At 42.2% G+C, this 17,295-nt stretch overlaps 1 protein-coding gene across 2 annotated transcripts in view; it reads right to left on the bottom strand.

The window, feature by feature from the left end:
• Window positions 1-17,295, bottom strand: part of AK5 (adenylate kinase 5) — a 168,044-nt gene that overhangs the window by 127,278 nt on the left and 23,471 nt on the right. For both annotated transcript variants that reach the window (XM_019489096.2, XM_014593846.3), the window contains exon 6: window positions 12,574-12,765. In XM_019489096.2, the coding sequence (XP_019344641.1) occupies window positions 12,574-12,765 (192 nt within the window). The remainder of the gene's footprint in view (window positions 1-12,573; window positions 12,766-17,295) is intronic.

Raw genomic sequence — 17,295 nt, 5'->3', positions numbered from 1 at the left:
GTTGGGGAACACTTTGGGGGGGCTCAGTAGGAGCATGATATATAACTAGTTGCTGTAAAGATTTTTACACGGATATCTAGGTGGGGGGAGATGGCAGTGTGGAACTGGCAACAGGCTGCAGAAACGTCTCCCTGATTGGTTCCCCATGACGTTGTATTTAATTTTGCTGGACAAGTGTTAGCTCTATAGTTAATACTATAATTTTGTAACTGTTCTGTAGGGTGGCTGGCTGTGCCTGAGGAAAAAAGGGGAGAGAGAGAGCTGGGTAGAACAAGGCTAATTCCAGGAAAGACAGAAAGCTGAGGAGAAAAGAGTAGAGAGAAAGAGTAGTCTGAGGAGGGAGAGCAGGGTGGAGTTTGAAGGACAGAGGGAACTACAGAGGCACAATAAAGACTTTGTCTAGAGCTGAGTAGTCTGCTGTGTTGTTTGGGATGTGGACACTCTCACCCCCACAACCTTTGAAGAAGAAAACATTCCCTTTCCCTGGAGCTGACCAATAATAAGGAGCTTTTTGAGATGGGGTGCTATGGATCCAAGAGAAGCAAGAGACAGAGAAGCCAGACACTTGCCACTTGTGAAGCCATGTCACGGCTGCCTTCAGGGGGTGTCTCAGCAGAGGGAGACCAAATCTGGCTTCCTTCTAGGGAGCCACAAGGGCTGGGGAGGCAGGGCTTCCTCTTGAAGGTGGTGTTGATTTGTGACATATTGTACCCTTTAAAAGCATATCTCAAAGCAAACTTTTGAATATACACAGGTAGTTTTTTTATCCTTGTTTGCTCTCTATTGTTTTGTCACACTGATTTCACTCAGTGATCATACATTTAAAAAAAAAAGACAATTAAATATACCAGAAGTTAAATATGTTAAATAGTATCATGCTGTTTGCAATGGTTGGATTTTTGTATCAGAATGACTGTAGCCACAGTCATTAAACACTTAACAAAGCATAACCCAACAATTATTCTAGTAGATACACAGTATGAGTCAGTTAAGTATTTTAATAGAACTTCAAGAACTGCTTAGTATAGTTGATCTGCACAGATTTTTTTACTTTGAGATTTTTCTACTTATTACATTAATCAATAGGATCCTTGGTTTATTTAGCCTGTTAATGTGCCTAGGTAGTATGAAACATCAGCATCTCAGATATAATGTAAATTCTAAAACATTCATATTCAGTTAATTACTAGGGGTGAACATGGCTAAGAATAAACTGGGCCAAGAACAGACCAAATATTTAGCTTGTTTCTACAACTGATGGATCCTGTTTTTGTAAAAGGTGATATATCTCTGTTAAAACTGAATATTCTTTTATTATACTTATAAGTTATTCAGTCAGGTTGATCATTTAGGTTAAATTTACCCCCAGGAAAGGGACTAAAAGTCCCAAACATTATTTAGGTCCTACTTATGCTTTATTTTGTATTCTGGTAGAAATAATGTTACCAATTGGTCTAGGGATTTATATCTGTAAAATCATTATCATAACTGTACTTTCTAGGGATTGAAGAAATCCTTTATTTAATCCCAGTTGACTTCTTGGTCTTTGCAATTTTGAATCTAATTTCACTTGAAAGGTGGCTTCTTTAACTGCCTTCAGGTACACATGCAATTAATGCACCTGAATTTTCTGCACAGAAAATTCAGGCACCTTAAATTGCACCCTCACACACATCTGAACATGTGTCCATTGGTAGCAAATTTGTTGGCAACAGGAGTTCAGCCTAGGGGTGCTCGTGCCCTGCTCTCCTTCCCTGCAGCAGCCATGGGGAGCTTTAGGGGTGGGGGCTGTCAGGGGGCACTGGGGCTAGTCCCAATCTCTGCAGGGTGAGGGACAGCTGCCAAGCAGCTGGGACATCGCTCCCAGACATATGGAGATTAGGACAGTCCTGATCTTCACAGGGCTGGGAGGCAGCTGTCTGGCAGCCAGGGCAGCTCTCCCCACCCTGTGTGGTCCCTGCTGCCTATGCTGACCACAGTCAGTATCTACATGTGTGCTTCAGCACATTAGTTTAATGTGACCATTTCTAGTACCTAGTACAGGTACTAGAAAATGGCATATTAGACTAATCTACTTTGCTGTAATTGCTGTGCAAGTACTTTTGTGCTTTTGCAGTAATTGGTGTGCAAGTGTAGATGGTGATGCTTTACTGCACATTAGATTAATCTAATGTGCAGTAAAGTATTATGTAGATGCACCCTTAGCGCAGTATTTATGTTTAATTCAGTATAAGGTCCCAAACTGACAATTAGATTCATAGAAGTGAATCGCTGCATACAAATGCACATGTGTGTGCATGTGCGCATACACATAGACACACACAATACTACTGAAGTTAAAAGGGCTGTGACAGGCAGAGAGGCTCAATAAATATAATGGGACATAACAAAGGTGAAGGGGTCTTTGTAGGACTGGGGAATAAATTTGTATCCCTTGACTTCAGCATAATAGTATTAAATCAGCCAATGTGCATGAACAAAGACTAAGTGGAAGTAAAAGAAAAGGAATAATACACATCAAATAAAGGAAGAAACATGTTACATGTAAACTGTTCATATTAAGAAAGGTAACCTTGAAGATATTTCTTGTCCTTGGAGTGGAAGGTGGTAGATTTGATTTATCAGAAATAAATTAAATTTTAAAAAATACAAACAATTAAAGGTTTCACGAGAGGCTAAAAATAGTAGTATGATTTTTCAGAGTACAAAAGAAAGCTCAAGTTCATCAGGGAAAGAAGATAACAGGGTCCTCAAATTACAGCAAAAGGTGAGTGCTACATTAAAAAAAATCAATTATTTTCATCAGCATTTGAATAAAAGAGTTGGATGAAAGTTGGCACAAACAGGTATAGATTTCTCATTGGAAAGAAGATGCAATGTTAAGTGAAATCAGAATCCTAGGAGATTATAGGGGAATTAGGATGTCAGAGGACTGTCAAGACTCCACAGAAATGTAGATATATATCAGGATATTGGAAAAAATAATGAAAGAATCAGAAAAAGCTTATGCAGATCTATTTCTCCAAGCACTTAGAAAAGAAGAAGTGACAAAGAACCCAGGGGCTGGAATAAACCTATTATGATTCACTAGATTGCACAACAAATTAATGGGTCAACATGATTTTTTTTTTAATGAGAATTTCTGAGAGCAAAGCAAAAGTTTTACCTTTCATTATAATGTCCTTATGAGTGTGTGTGGTATTCTTTTCACACATGCATTTTAAATGAAATCATGTTTTAAGACTGTATGTTCCATTTCTAAATGAATTAAAACATTGGGAAAGATAGTTATTTTACACTTAAATTTAGTTAAACTTTTAGTAGAGCTTATCATACTGACTTGCCTTCCTCTTGGATATAAGGATAATTAGAACTCAAAATTCCCACTCCATGGGGAATCTTAAAATTAAAACAAAAATTGTTCCATATTGAATTTAAAATTTGAAATTCCTCATAGAATGCAAATCTGACATTTTGTTTAAAGATAAGAAATTAAAATCGAATTATGCTTCTTTAAAAATGAATTTGATGTGGTTTCCCTGAGATGCCTGGAGACTTCATCCCTCAGGGTCCATGCCCTAGACTGGGGAATCTAGAAACCTTAAGATCCCAAACATGAGCTGGGATTCCAAGCTCTTGCAAGGCTGCCAGGTTATCTGCTAGAAAGCCCTGAGAGTCCTGACTTGAGCCAGAACTTGCAGGGTTGGCAGGCTTCTGGCTCTGAGACAGTCCAACAGGCAGGCTGCTTGGAGAGGCAGACAAGCTGTCAAGGAAACCTTCCCACTTTCTGTCAGAAGATTTGATAAAATCAGCATGTTCCTGAGGAATGTTTCAATTAAAAAAAAATAGCATTTTCTGATTAGAAAAATATCATATTAGAATTTATGACCTGCTCTATTCAGATATGATTTTTCTACATTAATTTCAGCTTGGAGTAATCACTGCGTTTCTTCTGCCTCAGGCTTTTAAGGCTTTAGAGATGTACCTGGACAGGGTATGCCACCTTGCTTTGTAGTATAGAGTGCTCAGGTTTTTTGTACATTGGTACTTGTACTTTTTCCTTCTCTACTTTCTTTATCCCTCAGAAAACTGATCTGTCTTGGACACTGGCAAAATGTGTTTTCTGTTTGTAATCCCACTTAAAATTGCTATGGACATCCTTTGTTGCCTATGTAAAGGGATGGTATTTCTATATTCTTTAGACATAAAGCTTACCAATAGGGCTGTGCAAAGCTTCGGTTGTTAATTTGATTCAGCAGAGATTCGGCTTGATTCAGCAGCTGACTCTCCAAATCAGTAAATCAGGAAACCCTTTAATCTCTCTGAATCAAATTGGAACCCTCCGAATAAATTCAGAGACATTAGGAGAGATTCGATGATTCGGACATAGACACAACTTTAAATGTTTTTTCTACATATCTCAAGGTACCAGGCGGCTCATGAATGCTGAGATGCTGAGGTGGATGAAGCATCCCATGGGAGCACAGTGGGATCCCCAGTGTGCTCAGTGGCAGACCCCAAAGTGGACCAAAAGCACTTCCAGTCTTCTTCTGGGTCCGCTGCAAAGCATGCGGGAGACCCTCCCTGCCACCCCCCGACTTTGCAGCTGGTGCCTCCTGGGTCTGTAGAGGCACCTGGGGTCCCCCCATGGCTGATTGCCAAGCCAGCAGGTTGCAGGGGGGTCCCCCATGTGATCGGCAGTGGACCCAGAAGTGGACTGGAACTACTTCTGGCCCACTTCTGGGTCCACCACTGAGCATGCAGGGGGTCCTCCCCACATGCTCCTGTGGGACACTCCATCCACCCTACCATCTCAGCATTCATGAGATATGCCTGGTACCTTGAGGTACGTAGAAAAAACATTTAAAGTTGTGTCTATGGCCGAATCACTGATTCTCCAAATCAGCACTGAATCTTCAGATTCGGATTCGACCAAATCGAATCAGGGCAGTGATCCAAATTAACTAATCGAATCACTATCCCCCGATTCACACTGAATCTGAATCAGATTGAATAAACCTGTTTCACACACCCCTACTTAACAAAATGCTTCAAGTCTCAGAGTTTTACTCTATTATTAAATGCAGTAAGGTTGAAAAGAACTGCTCAGAACTTGGCCTGTGCATCATTAAAATCCTAGTTTGAGGGTCTAATTCTCCTTTCCTTTCCATTATTATAAATCAGGAATAATTCCAATGATTTTGTGGAATTAAACTGGTGTAAAAACAGTCTGCATGAGAATGGAGTAAAGAACTGATTTTATTATTTAGAAGTAGAACCTTATCTTACAGACTTGGTCTCTTAAAGATATCTTTAGCATCTTCCTTTGTGTATGTGTTTCTTGTTATTTGGGGAGGTTCTGTAATGAAGGATAAGAGAGCTGCCACATTCTACATCATTATTTCCCTGTGCATCAAAAAGCCCACTCCTTTTGAAACACAAGGAAATATTTGAAGGCAATAATTATTTTCAGAAAGATCAAGAAGTGGAGTTGAAATATTTTTAGGTAGAACACCAAAATCCAGTAGGGAGGGAAAAAAACCCTCTGTTAGAAGAGTCCCTTACAGAGAAGAAATTCTAATAAGACATCCCACTGAGTCTTTATCTACAAAACACAAGTCATCCTTGAAAAGTTAACTACATTTCAGCAGAATCAGTCCTGAAAGGTCTACAAAACTATCATGAAATACATCCTTCCTCTGTAATGTGAAACAATTTCCAAGAAATCTAGTCCTCCTATCATTCCAAATTCAGCTAACAAAAAGCCTCCAAGAGAACTGAAAAATCTTCAGGGGCAACTATACTATAATTTCCCTGGCTATCTGCCAGGGCAATCTCCCTGTGAGATTAGGGAGATTAATCTGCAATCTGCAGATTGCACTGAAATAAGCATTGGAAAGACATTATTTGAGGTAATATCTCTTACTATGTGTACTTTGCAACATAAGGACATTTTGGCATTGTTGAATCTGATCAGCACATAAAACAGAACAGACTCAGTCATATTTATTATGGCAGGAAAAATACTGGTATGATTTAGGCTAGGGACAGAAATTACAGATAAACCAGTTTAAGTGACCAGAAACTGATTTAAACCTGTAACAGAATAGACATTCAGTGCACAAACCAGTTTGAAAATGGCTGAAACCAGTTTCAGATAAACTTGGTTGAATGTAGTATCCGACTTAACTGATCTGGGTCAAACTGGTTTATGCAATGTCTGTCCCAGACCACTTCCCAGTTTAAGTTAAACCAGAGTCCCCCAGCATCCCAGCATGCTCTCTGGGCTTGGTTGGTCTCTCTGCTCCATTGCTGGAGCTCTGGTAGAGACTTGCAGGTACAGCAGGGCCTGCCTGGCTTCCTCCCTCCCACAGCACAGATGGTTACAAGCATGTGGTATCCTAACTAATGCTGAGAGGTGTCTGTGTAAGGCAGACAGGACAGCAACTGCTTAGGGCTTTTTGGAGCTAATCAACAGGTAGCTGGTAATGTTCCTCTGTTCATTCCATGGAAAAAGCTGTTTAAGAGCTTGAACTAATGAAAGATGCTTTGTTTTCTGATGGGGTGCTAAATGCTGATCACAGAGGTGATAAATGCTCTGTTATCAAGGGGAAGGGAACCTCTCCCTAATCTGAGCATCCTGCTGGGGCCTGGCCATGTCCCCCTTCAGTTCAGCACTGTAGAAGGGAAGGGAGGGCTGCTCTAGCATCCCCCTGCCCCCAGCTTCTAGCCTGAGTCACTGCAGGTATATGCCTGCATTTCTAGAATTAAAAGGGAATGTCTAATCCACCCCCCAAATCAGACTAACCTGCAAAGATTGAATCAATGCAGGCTCAGGTTTTTTGAATGTCTGTCCCTAGCCTTACAGACCTTTCCAAAAGAAGCATTATACTTCTTGGTACAGATTTCATTCTTTCTTTCCAACAAACACATACTAGCAGGTACAGTTCATAATACAGACTTCATAGTATGCAACACAACCACTGTAACTGGTCCCATTGACTCCAGTGAGAGCACTCATAGCAGTGGCAGTTATAGGTCAATAAGAGTTTTGCAATTGATATCAATAGTCAGGATATCACCTTCAACCTATTAATATTTCAAACACAAAGTCCTAAAAGAGAAATAACTGGAACAGTTATATGTCTGATTGCAGTGTCTACAGCAGCGCTTCCCAAACTTTTGATACCTGAGGCACTTTTTTTCTAGATTAAAACTGACAACACAATCTGCTCCTACACCCAAAGGCTAGGGACAGAAGTTACACATAAAACACTTTTAAGTGATCAGAAACTAGTTTAAACCTATAACAGAACTGAAGTTCAGTGCACATAAACCAAAATGGCTGAAACTGGTTTAAGAGAAACTTGGTTGATGTAGTATCAGACTTACTGATTTAGGTCAACCCAGTTTATGGAACTTCTGTCCCAGACCCCTTCTTGGTTCAAGTTAAATTACAGTCCCCCAGCATCCCAGCACGCTTTGTAGCCCTGGGCTGTGCTGTCTGTTCAAGCAGAGCAGGGTTGGGGCCACCCCTCTGCTACCTAGCCCAAGCAGTGACGGCACATAAAACAGAACAGACTCAGTCATATTTGTTATGGCAGGAAAAACACTGGTATGAAATACTGGCTGATGGGTGGGAAACATGGGTGGTGTATCCCGGTCTGCCTGGTTGGGGCAGCGCAGTCCCTGCCAGACTTTTCCCTGCTGGAGTAGAGAGGGTCGGGGCATAGACCAGCAGGCTCAGGAGGAGGAAGTGGGATTAAACTCTCCTTTCTCCCCTCTCAGGCACAGGCATAGGGACCACATGCCAGGGAGCTGGGGTTCCTGTGCTCATGCCTGAGAAGGGAGACAGGGGAGTTTAATCCCCCACCCTGACCCTGCTTCACCTGAGGCTGCTGCCTGGGCTGACCCTGGCCACACCCCCTGCTGTGTGAGTGGCCAGCAGGGTGAAAAGCCAAGCAGACCCTGGCTGGGGTCCCCATGCCTGGGACCATGAGGGGAGACATGGAAATTTAATCCCCCTTCCTCCCCTGAGCCTGCTGGCTCATGCCCCTGCCCCCTCCACTTCAATAGGGAAAAGTCTGGCAGGGGCTGCCCTGCCCCCACCAGGCAGACCCTGCTGCACCTCCTAGGTTTCCCACCTGCATCCCCTTGTTAGCCAGTCCTCACTGCTCAGGCTAGGGAGCAGAGGGGTGGCCCCAACCCTGCTCTGCTTGAGCAGACAGCAAAGCCCAGGGCTGCAAAGCATGCGGAGATGCTGTGGGTGTGAAAGAACTCCATCCCAGCCTCCCAACTTAGGTTTTTTTCCCCCTTTCATTTTCTTTATCTTTGCACATATCTGTCAACCTGGTTGCCCTGGGTTACTGCATATGTGACCTAGCTCAGGTAAGAGGGAGTGGATCTAGTCTCTTATATTGTCTTGATTTCTGACATAGGGGCAGGAGCTTAAGCCCATGTCACTCCATTAGATAACTGTGATGATTAATTGGATGGCATCAAATGACACCTGTCCCTGACTGGGTCCAGGTGGTGAGGTCAGGCAGGCTATTTAAGAGGTTCCCTCCAGGAAGAAGGTGTACATTTTTAAACACATGGAAGCAAGGACTTCTGCAGCTCTTTCTCATTCTCTGGATGTGGAAGTGAGTAACTTAAAAAAACTTAACTAGGAACTAAGTTTAATATACTCTAGTCATGCATCAAAAGGCTGACAAGCCACTCAGATTTGCTCAAGGTTGATTTTCTTTCTATATTTTGATATTGGTATTCCTTCCCCACCCCCACCCTTTGATCAATAAATCTGTTTTAGTATGTCTCACTTTGTGTGCTTAAGAGGGAAGGGACCTGCTAAGGTGCCTGCCACTTTAAGGTCAGGAGCAGGCAGTAACCAGGTGCCTGATGAGGACAGCCATTTTCAAACATAGGCCAGAGATGCAGCAGTCTGTGTGGAGCAGCCAAGGAGGCAACATCAGGCTGAGCTTCTCCTGGAACACGGAGGGTAAGGGTGAGGCTATGGGGATGGAGGAAGCCTCATTGGTCCTGGGCATGACTTGAAACTGCACCCTGCTGGGGAAAGGTGGCCTGGTGGGGCTCCCTGTGCCAAGGGAGTCCCCAAGAAATGCCAGGCCAGTTACCTCCCTGGTGAAAGGTGAGGGGCATCTCATAACCCCAGCCCCCACATCCTAGGGGGTGGCCAGGAGGTTGTCAGGACCAATTGGATTGGCAGGACCAATGGGGTCAGCAAGGAAATCAGCAGGACCAACAGGGTCCAGAGTCGGGCAAGGTGCCCAGAATGAATGAGGGGCAAGGAGCCCAAGCTTTGGGAAAGGACATGGAGCCTAGCAAGGGGCATGGAGCCTAGTGAGAGGCAAGGAGCCCAGAAGCTAGGATGCCTGACTGTGTGTGGGGGCAAGGAGCCCAGTATGAATCAGGGGGATGGAGCCCAGTAAGAGGGGCTGGGATACAATTACATCTTGGATGCCATCTGTGAGGCATGGGCCATGGTGTAGGGAAGGTACAGAGCCTTGGATAGTGCCCCCTAGCATTGGGGCATGTAATGGGTAGCCTCCCACATTTACCACCAGTTCACTGTAATAGCAAAGTCATGGCAGACAAGACTGGGTAGACTGCCCCATAGGTGGGCAGGCCAGCTTGAGACCCGACCCTGAGCGTGCCACCTGTCACAGTGGGCTCAGCTATTTTACTTTCCTTTCACATGGGAGGCTGCTGGTAAATGTTTCAGGCTAATAGAAGCACCCCAAAATTCCAAGGTCTACAGGGCCTATGTATCCTGGGTGGCACAGGGCCCAGACAAGAACCTGAGTCTGGGTGGTGGCAGCAGTACCCCAGGCTTGTGGGTGTGCTCCAAGAAGGGGATCAGCCAGATGTAAGGTGCCCTGTGGAAGGCACTTGAAGCTTGGTTTTTGCCTGGGTGCAATGAGGCAGGCAGCTCAGTGCAGGATCGCCCCCTACTGGCCTGCCACAGGGGAGACTGTGATTTAACTTGAAGGGGTCTGGGAAGGAAGGGGTCTGAGACAGAAGTTTCATAAACTGGTTTGACCTAAACCAGTTAATTCTGGTACTACATTCAATCACATTTATCTTAAACCAGTTTCAGCCATTTTGAAACTAGTTTATGTGCACTGAACTTCTATTCTGTTACAGGTTTAAACCAGTTTCTGATCACTTAAACTGGTTTATGTGTAACTTCTGTCCCTAACCCAAAATATATAACATATTCCATTCTCCTGCCAGTGCTAAGATGTACTGTTAAAAAAACAACTCTATAATGTTTCTGAATTTCATGACACCCCATTTGAAAACCTCTGAGATTGATTTAAATTAAGAAAATATATAGAGGGAGGCCTTGAAGCTAAAATGTTGAGAATCACTGATCTAGCTGGTGCCACTTAAGGGCGGCAGGGGCAGGAACTCATCCTGCTCTTCCCTACTCTTTCCACTATCTACCCTTTCCTGATCCCTAGTTTCTACTTTGGGGGGCAAAGGCAACCCCTATGGCTGAGACTGCTCCTGCAGGGTGACATGTGCTAGTAACCACACACCCCCATCCCCTCCTGCAAGACTCAGGAGTATGGTAGGAGTGGAGGCAGCAAGCCAGGCTGCAAAGCAGAGCTCCGTCTATGCATCCACCCACCTGGCTGCTTGCAGCACAACACACTGCTGGGTGTTGTGTGGAGGGGTTGGGGGTGCAGCACAGGGCAGTGCCTAGGCACGGGAATGGGTGGGGGAAGGTAGCAGCTGTGGTGGCAATCCCTAGAAGAACAGCCTCAGGTGGCACTGGAATAGCTTGAGCAGGCACAGGGTGCCAGATGGGAAAGGAGAGCATTTACCTCCTCACACAGGGGGATCTTATGGCACACTTCCATCACTGGTGAGGTGCACACCCTTTGGGAATCGTTGGTCTACAGCAAAAAATTACTATTATTAACTGGACTTTGAAAGCTATCAAACTCAACATTAAAAGCTAGTAAGATACGATCCTCAATATTTTGTATAGCACTTCTTCAAATGTAATATGAATTCTTAGCTGTGCATTTTACAACTAGATTGCATACATAGGTATTCTATATTTGTTCCACAGTTAGCTTATCTTTTACATTTGTATTTCCTTGATTTTAGCCTTTCTGATCATTCTGTACCTTAGAAAAGTTTCCTTTACAGTAATTAGAGACATTTATCTTAATGCTTATCTGTTGTCACAATCAGAATCTCCATTATTTATTTAGTTCTTCCATTAGAACTAAAGACATTTAAAACAGAAAACAATATTAAATGAATGATCCGCTATTAAATCTGTCATAATCTATCTTGAATATTATCATACAGGTGACAAGCAGAAGGTGATCACTGAAATACTTTTACTATACTTGCTAACCATGCTTGTATTAATTAAGTCTTCTGGCTTCACTTACTTTTATATGCAGTTTTAATATTTGTTTTGAGCACAAAGATGATATTCCTTTCCCTGCAAATTGCAGAAACCAGTATCCGTAATGTTTGGCTAAAGGGATCAATTTACACCATATTTTTCTGCCACCCAAAGCTGCTTTTCTTTAAAAAATATCATTTACATAGCCCCATACACTACAAACAGAATGAGACATGTCTGAACAGTTTTCTAACTAATAGCTGGACTTTCTATTGGTGTTTGTTAGTGTCACTCCACTGACTTCAAAGAAGCTATGCTGGTTTACACCAGATGAAGATCGCATGGCCTTGTGTCTCATGCAATGTAACACAGCTCTGATATTTTCATGACAAGTATCCCAAAGTATCTGTCCACATGCAATGCATAACAGTGCATCCTTGACACAGCAATCAAAGCTTCAAAAGTCTCTGTTTTTTAATGCTTGAATAAAATCCATTCCTGAGCAAAGGACTGAAGTGAAGCTAAAATTGTCACTCTGTCATTTGAACTCAGATAAATTTTCACTCCATATGGGTTAATGCCCTTAAAAAAAATATTTTCTATAACTGCCATAGAACTTTGGAGTTTATATTATTTTACAGTATATTCCAGTTAAGAGTGCCAATTGTATAAGCATGTTAACCAGATGGAACTGACAATCTTAAATCTCATTCTTCATATACCCACCCCCAAAATTTGGAAATGTCACATCTGACTAACATTGACATCACACTCATAGAGCTGAACAGCTGAGACAATTGTTTCAGTTCTTGCAGGCAGTTTTGATATGTTTTTTCTTTTGATTTGCATTTTTCTTTAAAAAAAAACCCCAAAACAAAAAACCCTTTAGATTTCCTTATGGTTTTTTAGGATACAAAGCAAGTAAATAGTTGTGTTATATGAACTTGTGCATAAAAAAATACAAAGTACACTGTGTTCTGTACATCTCCATTACATGACTACAAGGTCAAAGTTTGCACTCAATTCTTGCAGTGTAGTTCCTCAGCTTCAATAATAAGGGCAGAATGTGACTCACAGACTACGTTAAAGCAAAGAGAATGGAAAGTACAAGGTTTAGAACCTGAATGCAGCTACAGCCATACACTGGTTTATCAGGCAGACAAACTGATATCAAAAGGACTTACTGTGATGATTAGCCCCTTTTCCTGGAAATACTTGACCAATGGGACAGCGTTCTGTTTGAAATTCGTTAATCGCCTCTGGGTGGCTTTGAGGTTATCATCAGGTCTCCCCTGCTGTTCAGCACGTTTCAATAACCTTTCTTTCAGCCGCTGGTTGGAACAGGCCAAAAACACCACCAGATCTGGGGTGCAAATCTGTGGGTTATTCAAAAAGACTATGATTTAATTAACTATCTACCATAGCCTTAAAAAATAATACCCTTTTCACATTAGTCTCACATATATTTGCACTTGCAAATATCACTTCTCAGTTGATCCTAGAAGCTAATCTAGACATATATGACTAGAAGCTGGTAGTACGCTAACTGAAATTTAGATCTTAAAAAGAGCAGTGTGCATTAATGTCTCATATTTGGCAGGAAACACCTCAAACAGTTTTAATATATTTAGTAATTTACATATTGCGGTGACATTTAAAATCCCAACAGCCACCATGGAGTTCACCAAAGCCATGTTTAAATGATAAGCCTGCCATGCCAGGCAGTGGTAGCTTCAAGCACTTTGTGATGCTCTGCGGAGGCTACCTCCTAAACCTTAAAGTAATGTAGCTACCTTTTTGTGTGACAGCCTAATTAAAGTTGTTAAGTGACATGGCCAATTAACCCACTCCCATCCTAATTATCACACCACCATACCTTGTAGACATGCTTCCAGTCAGGGAGCAGTTTACCTAGATCAGTATAACATGCTTGAAGCCACCAGTCAGACGTACAATTACTGTGTAGACATGCCCAATAGCACAGGACTAGGAGAAAGGATACTTAGTTTCTATTACCAGAGACAGTATAGATTTCCCCATTTATTTCTATGGTTCAGGATCCTTATCAGTAAGATGATGATGATATAAGCCATCTGTTATTCCTGATGCAGAAATTTCTTTTCTGCCCATCCTTCTCTTGTCTGTACACATTTCTACCTCTACAGCATTGCTTACATGTTTCCCAACCTTGACTTGACTACTTCAATAAGGCATTCCTTTAATCTCTGTGCACTAAAGTTCAAAGAATAGAGAACTGCATATCCAGATAATTCAGCTGCAGTTTCAAAGTGAGACCATGTTAAATACTTTTTCTCAAATTGTATCCATGTTTCAAATCCATTCAAATAATTCTTATGGTTTTTGAAGCTCTTCATGGACTTTTGATTACTCCTGCTATTAATAGTTTGGAGAATTTTTCTCAGTGCTAGGCATACATATTAAATTTACTGTACAGACGTGGCAACAAGTATTTCTGAAAATCTTACCAAATTTTCATGTTGACTCACTAGTCTGCAGTGCCCATTTTTCAGACCCCTTATCACTGTCTGGAATAGGAGTAACAAAGCCCATCATGCTACCCAAGCCTGCTAGCTAAGCTCTACTTTCTCCCACGCTTTATTGGAACCTGGCCTCAGTTCAAGCCCTTCTCAATCATTCTGTTCCACTTATCTTGAACTTTCCCATATTTACAGTAAATGAAGCAAGTTACTTCTCTTTCAATCTCACCTAAAATCTTTTTTCCCTTTAGCTTATCATTGCCTTCCCAAGTGTGTTGAGTCTCATCTTACATGTTTGTAGATAAATTAAATGTTGTACTGTGCATATTTACCTAACTACAGATTAAAGGTGTTGTTTCCATTCTACATACATCTATATTTATTTCTGATGTCCCTCTACAATATCAAAAAGTCCCTAATAATTTTCCCTACATTATGCATGTAAAAATATTATAGCATAATGGTTAATGTAAAAACCATCAAGATACCTGCAAGGTAAATTACTTATGTATGCATTGGCTTTGTAAGGTAAGAATAATTTGCAGACTGGAAGTAATACATTTATTAGTGACAGTCTTAAGCAACCAACTGTAATATTAATAGACTATATATGATAGCACCTTCTACCACCAGATTTCACACTGCTTTAAAACAACATTGAATTACACTGACAAACACCCCCACATGAGCTTTAAGTAGGGAAATCTTGTTACTGTTTTATAGGTGTATGAAGCAGAGAGGTCAAGAATCACATTTTGAAACATGCCCAATATCAATTACTTCTGGTCAGTTTTTTCAGTTGGGTGAAAGAGAATTCAAAAAAATCTATATGCCCAGCACTGAAAAAAATCAAAATAGAGGCATCATTTTAAAATGTAGTCCTTAGTCATCATCAATCTTTGGTCATTAAGTCATAAATCAATGTCAAAGCTGGAATGACGTATAATGGAAATTAGGCAAAATAGGAACATTTTAGTAATATAAAAGACCTTTAGATTGTGAAAAAAACTGGCAAGGGAGATAGAGGCATTGTTATTGGTAGAAAGGATCAAATTGCAGAGTTCAGTTAAAATGATTCTTTGATACAAAGTTCTTTCTTGTGCACTGATAGCTATTAGCAATATTAATTTTGGTAATTTTAAACGGGGAATTCTTTAGGCTATAAATCAGTTTCTGTTATAACGTGAAACTTTTTGCATGGATATCACAGAGAGGAAACTGCATATTCTCTTCCTCCTGCCCAAAGACAGGTACTTTAACCCCAACAACATATAATAAAATATCATCTTTCTCCAGACTTAAAAAAATTGTATAGTTAACCACATTATTCTGTCCCTTTTACATGCCCTGTAATCATGAGGCAAATTAACAGTAACAGCTGAATTCAGCTGCCACACACGGTCTGAAAGAATATAATTACTCTTGTTATAGAAAAGAAAAATCACTTTTTATGTTAGACTTATGTGCAACAAACACGTGAGTGAAAGTAGGTCAGGTAATTTAAGATTATTATTTAGTAAGCATATAATGAAGAACCTTCACATTGTGGAGTTTTAATGCACACAGGGGCTAAGTTCAGACATATGGGGGCATGAGGGAGACTAAATTGAGTCAAGATGGCTTCACAATATCAGGTAAGTCAGGGTGGGGAATGGGCAAGCTGGGGGTTTGGGGGGTCCACCACGCAATGTTGGGGGAGCACGACCCATGGGTGGAGTAGGGGGGCAGGCATGACCCACAGGTGGGGTAGAGAGGGCAGGTGCAACCTGCAGGTGTCATGGGTGGGGCAAGAACAACCTGTGGGTTGAGGAGTCAGGTGTGACTCATGAGGCATAGGGGGGGGACAGGTGTGACCCATGGATGGGGTGGTGGGGCAGGTGCAACCCTTGGGGGAGGGGGCAGGTGTGACCCACGAGGGGTGGGGGAGCAGGCATGACCGAGAGGTGGGGTGGGAAGGTGTGACCCATGGGTGGGGTGGGGTGGGGTGGGGTGAGGTTCCCCCCCCCAGCGATCTTACACCCTCATCTCTCCCACCCCTCCCCACACTGGGACTTGTTTGCTTGGCTACGGCAGTGGTGAATGCTGATAAAAGCAGATGGAGCTGGAGTGGCTTGTGGGATGGGGGTTTAGAGCACTTGCTGGCAGGGAGCAAGGGGTTAGGGGTGGCAAAAAATAGACCAGTTAAGGGAAAGGAGGGAGTGATAAGAGCAGACCTGGGGCTGGGGCCACTGGCTGGGTTTTTCCAGCCCCGGGGCTGTGCAGGGGTAGTGGACAGAAGTTCTATGCAGTGGTTTGACCTAAATCGAATGAGTCTGATACTGAACAGATTTAGGTTGGTCTTAAACTGAGTTCTGCAATTTTTAGACCAGTTTGTGTGCATGGAACTTCTGTTCGGTTACAGTTTAGACTGATTTCCCATCACTGAGACCAGGCCTGTAAGTGTAAGGTTGGCACCAGGACAAGATAGGCTTAAAACAGACAGCTATTTTGAACCTGATTTAACCTCCTGAATGTCTGTACTTAGCCATAGCAGTTAACAAACCCACTTTTAAATTTGGGCCTCTCTCATCACTACAGGAAAAATACAATGTATTTCAAATCACAGAACACTATGTCAAGATAATGCATGGTGCAGTGGTAGTGCTGTCAAGAGGGTGAACATATGACAGGTAGCCAAAACCTTCAGCATGCTAAGATTGGCTCTGTTACTAACTTGAACCTCTGTGCAGCCTTGCACAAATCACTTAAGGCCTGATTTAAATCCCATTACAAATATCTGGGACTATAAAGGACAGGGACAAGAATGATCTGACATTGGTGCCTACAATTTTATTAAACCTATGCAGCATTTTTCCTATCTGATGTAGCAGCAGTGAAGAGGAATAATAAAGATGCCTCAAAGCTGTCATTTCCCTCTTCTTTCCGTGCTCACTCATAAGTATCCTAACATATTCTGGGGCTGCCAAGGCCTGCATTTGTTCTAAGACCTGCCCAATGGCTGTGGCGTCTGCATTCCATTGCATGAGTCCAACATCAGCCCTTCACAAATGCAAAGACTGAAGTATCCTGCTGTAACCTTAGGCAGTGTTAAAAAAAGGTGTTCCGTGAAACTAGTAGCCCCATAGGAAAAAAAAAGAGGGAGGATAACATTACATAAAGACAAGGTCTTCGCCTGGGACTATCTTCTGTAAGCAGCCTCCTACAGTTTTATAAGAAACACTAATTGACCAATGGCAGGAGCCCTTCAGATAGGAGGACTGCCAATGGCTAGAAGCTCAGCCCAGATCTATAGTCTTATCTTCAGTCCTTATTATATAAAATGGTTGTAAGGGGACAGTCCCTTGTAGGGCACTGTGAAGTCTCTCAGAGGTTTGTTTTTGCTTAAAATTACAATACGGATCATTAGAA

Source organism: Alligator mississippiensis, chromosome 5 (assembly GCF_030867095.1).
Source record: "Alligator mississippiensis isolate rAllMis1 chromosome 5, rAllMis1, whole genome shotgun sequence".
NCBI lineage: Eukaryota > Metazoa > Chordata > Crocodylia > Alligatoridae > Alligator > Alligator mississippiensis.
Note: the sequence above shows the minus strand (reverse complement) of the source record. Positions and strands in the feature narration are given on the sequence as shown.